The 7461-nt window shown below is 35.9% G+C and overlaps 1 protein-coding gene across 1 annotated transcript in view; it reads left to right on the top strand.

The window, feature by feature from the left end:
• Nucleotides 1-7461, top strand: part of abcg1 (ATP binding cassette subfamily G member 1) — a 35919-nt gene continuing 28458 nt past the window's right edge. The window contains exons 1-2 of the mRNA XM_039660151.2: nt 1-359; nt 1562-1805. Of these exons, the coding sequence (XP_039516085.1) occupies nt 297-359; nt 1562-1805 (307 nt within the window). The 5' untranslated portion in view covers nt 1-296. The remainder of the gene's footprint in view (nt 360-1561; nt 1806-7461) is intronic.

The following is a 7461-nucleotide window of genomic DNA, read 5'->3' as shown; positions in this document are numbered from 1 at the left end:
GCTTTTTAAAACGCACCTTGAGACCTCTGATATTTTCCTTTGTCGTGTGTTCCCTTTCATCGCAAAAACGCGTCCCGTGGTGTGTGTGTGTGTGTGTGTGTGTGTGTGTGTGTGTGTGTCTGTCCTGCCCGCACGGTTATAGTGACGTCACCTTCCGAACACCGCGCGCAGGTGCTGCTCGTGTAAACAATAACATCGCGAGGAGGAAGACTCAGAGGAGAGGCTGAGGACCAAACAAATGCAAGATCTCACTGCATTGGCCAGAAGCGGATTTAGTTGCTGCACATTTTAAAGGAATGGCATGTCTTATGGCTGCCTTTTCAGTCAACAATACTGCAGTGACCAACTCCATCATAATGGTAAGATTGTTTTATCTCATTGATATCTATTTATCTAACTATGTGTGTGTGTGTATTTATATAGCTTATATAGCCTATATGTATATATGTATGTATATATATGTGTATATTTATATATGTATGTGTATATATATATATATATATATATATATATATATATGTGTGTGTGTGTGTAATTTTTAATTGAACCATTTAATACTTTAACACATTTAGCTGCGTAAAATAAACTGTATGGTTAAAACATGCTTGATTGATGTGTATATCCCGAGTGAACCCGAGTAACCCTCGCTGACTCCAGGCACAGATCTGTCAGATCTTCACATGACTGTCCTGGTGTCACAGACTGCATAACATTGCTGTTGCAAAGATGTTTCTAATGCATGATCAGTTGCTAAAAATTGAATGTAAATATATCTAAATATAAAAAAACATAGTGCCGGCACTAATGTGATAAATTCTTAAAATTTCGTATGTAATGATGATGTTTTAATACCCCTTTATATTACATCATACAGTCTTAATATGGAGGAACACATTACTGCATTAAACTCGCATTTAGCCATCACCGTTTTTTTGTTTTTTCTCCGAGCTTAGAATAAGCTTTGTCCGATAGTAACCTCATCTGCCTTGTGTAGAGAGAGAGAGAGAGAGAGAGATTAAGGTTGTCTCTCTTTATATTTCGTGTGCATTTCTGATGAACTTTTATTTTGTGCTATGTATACTATACCAATGTACTTACTTTGAAATATACCATGAATATATCATTGTTTACAAAAGACATTGCTATTTTGCTATAGTGTGTGTTTGTGTTCCTGTTATTCCCTATGTTATGGGCACAAGTATAGTAATACCAATAAATTTTGACCGTGTGCAAACATTTTTTCCAAACTTAAAAATCATACTAAGCAAAGTTGTTTGAAAAAGTAAAAATGTAGAAAGTCTTGGTTGTTGGGTAGATTTTGGGTTAGGGTTAGTGTAATGTGAGAGAATATACAGTTTACAGTCTAAAAATAATTATGTCCCCATAAAACATGGAAACCCAACGTGTGTGCGTTTGTGTGGGTGTTAATAGAGGCTTCTTACACTCGTTCATTTAATCCTTGATGACTTTTGAACATTTTGAGTCCTAAGGGCAAAATCCTCATGTCTTTTCCCTCAAGGCTGCAGTGTATTACATAACCGTTCTCTTACTCCATCCTCAGAATACCAACGGACCTCCGGATCTCATGCTTGACCCTAGAACCGTGTGTGTGTCCATTGATGAAATGATATCCAAGCCCGTCGACAGTCAGCAAACACCACTGTTGCACGGACACCTGAAAAAAGTTGAGAACAATCTGACCGAGGCCCAGCGATTTTCATATCTCCCCCGCAGACCCGCAGTCAACATCGAATTCAAAGATCTCTCGTACTCGGTTCCTGAAGGACCATGGTGGAGGAAAAAAGGTAATGTTTGGCCTTCAAGCTTCAAAACACTTTAAATATCATTTAAAGGTAAGGTTGTGATTTACCATACACTTTATTGTGTTAAATAACTAAAGTACCAAAGTAAATTATGTTATCAATTTCACATAATATCCTTTAGTAAATATTAATTTGCTCAATTGCAACTTCATCATTACAAGTGTGACACATGACTTACGAGTATTAAAATAAATGATGATACTGTATGTTTTAATTGACCAAAATCACGATAAAATTCAGGTAATTGCATTCACTATCAATTTAAACGTTGCATAAACAAATACATTTCCATTTAATTACAATTAACGTGCAATTAAGTGTCTGAAAACTCACATTCTTTTAAAATGGATTATTGCATATTATTGTATGTAAGCTAAGGTTCTTTTTCACAACCATAGGGACTCACATATTTGTCTTTGTGCACTCTGTTAAATATTTAATTGTAGAAAATAAACAAATGATGCAAAATCCATCTTTCGTAGGATAGTGGGAATATTAATACTTGTTTAAACTGATTCACACAAATGTAAGTCTATCATATGTTTTAAAAGCAGACTACAAACTAATTTGAATGAAAAGTCAACTCATCTTGCTATATGTTTTAATTTAATTTCCTGCAAGGGGATTTGTTGGTTTCTATTGGAAATGTTCTGGGAATTGGATTGATTTTAAAGGGAAATGTTTGTTTTGGATACAGCTTGGCAAGGCAGTGCAAATGAATTGTCAAGTGATATGGAGAGTGTAGGATGTTGAATGGATTAGCCAAGAGTGGTTTCATTTTATTTCATTTTTTTTTCCCAAAATGTCCTTTTCGGTGGATATATCTGAGAATGTCTGAGGATGTTATCCTCTGAAGCGAATTCATTAAGCACTACGGTTGACTTAACAGCCCAGCTGTCTGCTGTGCCTTGGCTCTGCTCTTTTATTTTATTTTTATGTTCACCTTAAAAGTGTGTTATTTTGATGGACAGTGATGTCTTCATTAGGCTCACCATCTGGATTGTAATTAGATTTTAAAGGTCTTGGATACAGCAAATGTTCATTTGCAGCAGTTTTGTCACTGGTAGAATACTCTGAACATGATTTCACCAAGTACAACATGTTCCTGGATCAACATCTCTGAAACAATATTCCAATTGACCAATCAGATTTGAGGAACAAGCTAACAGTTTATGTCAAGTTTAGGCTTACCAGGGTTATGTATGGAAGCTTGTTTCTGTCACAGAATGAAAAAATAAAAAGGTAATTGCAACTTTTTATCTCGCAATTCTGACTTTATTTCTTAGAATTGCGTGTTGTAAAGTCAGAATTGCGAGATATAAAGTCAGAACTGGGTGATATAAAGTCGCAATTGCGTGTTATAAAGTCAGAATTGCGAGATTTAAAGTCAGAAATGCATGATATCAAGTCGAAATTGCATGTTGTAAAGTCAGAATTCTGACAGAATTGCAAGATATAAAGTCAGAATTACGAGATATAAAGTCAGAATTGCGTGATATAAAGTCCAAAATGCATGATCAAGTCAAAATTGCATGTTGTAAAGTCAGAATTGCGAGATATAGTCAGAATTGCGAGATATAAAGTCAGAACTGTGTGATATAAAGTCGCAATTGCGTGTTATAAAGTCAGAATTGCGAGATTTAAAGTCAGAAATGCATGATATCAAGTCGAAATTGCATGTTGTAAAGTCAGAATTCTGACAGAATTGCGAGATATAAAGTCAGAATTACGAGATATAAAGTCAGAATTGCGAGATATAAAGTCAGAATTGCGTGATATAAAGTCAGAATTGCGTGATATAAAGTCAGAATTGCGAGATATAAAGTCAGAATTACGAGATATAAAGTCAGAATTGCGAGATATAAAGTCAGAATTGCGTGATATAAAGTCAGAATTGCGTGATATAAAGTCAGAATTACGAGATATAAAGTCAGAATTGCGAGATATAAAGTCAGAATTGCGAGATATAAAGTCAGAATTGTGAGATATAAAGTCAGAATTGCGAGATATAAAGTCAGAATTGCGAGATATAAAGTCAGAATTGCGAGATATAAAGTCAGAATTGCGTGTTATAAAGTCAGAATTGCGAGATATAAAGTCAGAATTGCGAGATATAAAGTCAGAATTGCGAGATATAAAGTCAGAATTGCGTGATATAAAGTCAGAATTGCGAGATATAAAGTCAGAATTGCGTGTTATAAAGTCAGAATTGCGTGATATAAAGTCAGAAATGTGATATCAAGTCGAAATTGCATGTTGTAAAGTCAGAATTGCAAGATATAAAGTCAGAATTGCGAGATATAAAGTCAGAATTGCGAGATGTAAAGTCAGAATTGCATGATATAAAGTTGCTATTGCGTTTTATAAAGTCAATATTGCGATATATAAAGTCGCTAATACGTGTTATAGTCAGAATTGTGAGATATAAAGTCAGAATTGTGAGATATAAAGTCATGAGACGTTAAACCGAGGTCCTGACTCTCTATGGTCATTAAAAATCCCAGGATGTCTTTCGAAAGAGTAAGGGTGTAACCCCGGCATCCTGGCCAAATTTACCCACTGGCCTCTGTCCATCATGGCCTCCTAATCATCCCCATATATATACCAATTGGCTTCATCACTGTCTCCTCTCCACCAGTAAGCTGGTGTGTGGTGAGCGTTCTGGCGCACTATGGCTGCCGTCGCATCATCCAGGTGGATGCTGCACACTGGTGGTGGTTGAGGAGATCCCCCCCTCTATGTAAAGTGCTTTGAGTGCCGAGAAAAGCGCTATATAAATGTAATGAATTATTATTATTATTAAAGTCAGAAATGCATGATATCAAGTCGAAATTGCATGTTGCAAAGTCAGAATTGTGAGATAAAAAGTCAGAATTGTGAGATAAAAAATCAGAATTGCGAGATATAAAGTCAGAATTGCGAGATATAAAGTCAGAATTGCAAGATATAAAGTCAGAAATGCATTATATAAAGTTGAAATTGCATGTTGTAAAGTCAGAATTGCGAGATATAAAGTCAGAATTGCGAGATAAAAAGTCAGAATTGTGAGATAAAAAATCAGAATTGCGAGATATAAAGTCAGAATTGCAAGATATAAAGTCAGAATTGCAAGATATAAAGTCAGAAATGCATTATATAAAGTTGAAATTGCATGTTGTAAAGTCAGAATTGCGAGATATAAAGTCAGAATTGCGTGATAAAAAGTCAGAATTGCGAGATATAAAGTCAGAATTGCGAGATATAAAGTCAGAATTGCAAGATATAAAGTCAGAAATGCATTATATAAAGTTGAAATTGCATGTTGTAAACTCAGAATTGCGAGATATAAAGTCAGAATTGCGAGATATAAAGTCAGAATTGCGAGATATAAAGTCAGAATTGCGAGATATAAAGTCAGAATTGCGAGATATAAAGTCAGAATTGCGAGATATAAAGTCAGAATTGTGAGATATAAAGTCAGAATTGCAAGATATAAAGTCAGAAATGCATTATATAAAGTTGAAATTGCATGTTGTAAACTCAGAATTGCGAGATATAAAGTCAGAATTGCGAGATATAAAGTCAGAATTGCGAGATATAAAGTCAGAATTGCGAGATATAAAGTCAGAATTGTGAGATATAAAGTCAGAATTGCGAGATATAAAGTCAGAATTGTGAGATATAAAGTCAGAATTGTGAGATATAAAGTCAGAATTGCGTGATATAAAGTCAGAATTGCGAGATATAAAGTCAGAATTGCGAGATATAAAGTCAGAATTGTGAGATATAAAGTCAGAATTGCAGGATACAAAGTTGCAATTGGGTGTTGTAATGTCAGAATTGCGAGATATAAACTATTCTGAGGGGAAAAAAGTTAGTCTTTTTTCTCTAAGAATTGGCCTGATAACTCGCAATTGCGAGTTTATATCTCACAATTCTGAGAAAAGATGTCAAAATTTCGAGATATATACTTGCAATTATGTGTCAGAATTGTAAGATAAAAAGTCTCAATTCTGTCTTTTTTTCTCACAATTGCGACTTTATTTCTCCGAATTGCGACTTTATATCTCGCAATTGCGACTTAATTTCTCACAATTCTGACTTTAAATCTCGCAATTGTGAGATAAAAAGTCTCAATTATTATTTTTTTTTTTTTCAGTGACTGAAACAAGCTTCCATAGTTATGTTCTACATCAGTGTTATTCACCTATCATTCCCCTCTGATTTTAGGGATAAGTTATGAATAGGGTTAGGGATATGGTAAGACTACATTTTCTGACAGGAATTGTTCCATGTTCAACACAATATGTTGACCCAGGTCGGTGACCCAAGCCAGCACAGACGGCAGAGTTTTTTCATCCTACAATCTATCTTTTTTTTTACTACTTTTTTGTTTTGTTTTTTGTCACTTGTCAGGTTGTATTTTTCACATATTTCCCCTAAAGCTCAGAGGTATTTTTGGATGTGCTCATTTGCTGCTCATTGTTACCCAGCCCGTCTGCTAAGAAGAATGAATAGCTTAACCATTGGCCCTAATGCTGTTTGCAGATATAAAGGTGTTTTTCTTGTCACAAATCTTTCTCAGAGCAAAGAGAAAGTTTTTTTTTTTTTTTTTTTTTTTGATGACCAGCTTACATTTTCTTTTAAAAGTGACCCATTTCCGGTATCTGCATTTACAGTATACACTTGGTGAAACAACACAAGGTAGACATATTGACCTGGAAAAGCTTGGGCCAAAAAGGAAGTAAAAACGGCATGATTTGCAATGAACGCAGATGCAATGATAAGTTTTGCTTTTCTAAAGGTCGGCAAAACATTGGATTGATGCTTAGTCCTCGATTGAGCCATTGGAAAGAGTCATGTTATCGCGGTTGGTTGGTTTCCACCTGACTTGATTTCATTCGCCTCCTTCGCTTTTTTCAATGACGTACGACTCGCATTGACGAGGAAATATCCGATCTGTCCGCTTACATGCAGACGAAATGCATGTATCCTGTTCATTTAGATTTATTTCCACATACGAATGAGATCTGAAACCATTCTGAGAACATCAGAGTCCATGTACCTGTTTCCTGCTTACACATTGATGGGTCACATCCAATCTGTGCCACATGGGAGGAAAAAATTGGATTGGATCACTTGAACCATGTAATGTAAATGCAGCCTTAGGGTCAGATTTACTAAACAGAGCAAATTAGGACTTCCGCGTGTGCTCATGGAGTAGTCGGTCGCATTGAAACCTCTCTCCCACTCTAACCTCGAAAATCCCGTTTGAACTCGCTATTCTGTTTGTTATTTATTACAAAATAATTCATAAGAGGGAGAAGAAGCATACTAGGTCAAAAATAGATCGATAAAAATGCCCAAAGCTCATAATAAAGGTGCCTCAGCCGCAAAAGCTAATACCCAACCGGACCAAGCTAGCGACGTCATGGCTGGCGCGGGAACGGGGAGCCCCGGGAAAAGCATGGACATCGCTGAGGTACTTAAGGCAATAGAGGACTTAAAATCCGATTTACAAGGAGACAATGCAAAGCTCAAACTGGATATCGGCCAATTGGGGCAAGAAATCAACGGTAAACTGGATATTATTGCAACCGACGTACAAGGCCTTTCACAGCACATGGATGAGGCGGAGGCCTGCGTGAACCAGGTGGAG

This window comes from Pimephales promelas, chromosome 16 (assembly GCF_988280905.1).
Source record: "Pimephales promelas chromosome 16, fPimPro1.hap1.1, whole genome shotgun sequence".
NCBI classification, from domain to species: Eukaryota; Metazoa; Chordata; class Actinopteri; order Cypriniformes; family Leuciscidae; genus Pimephales; species Pimephales promelas.
This window is presented reverse-complemented; position numbering and strand designations above follow the sequence as displayed.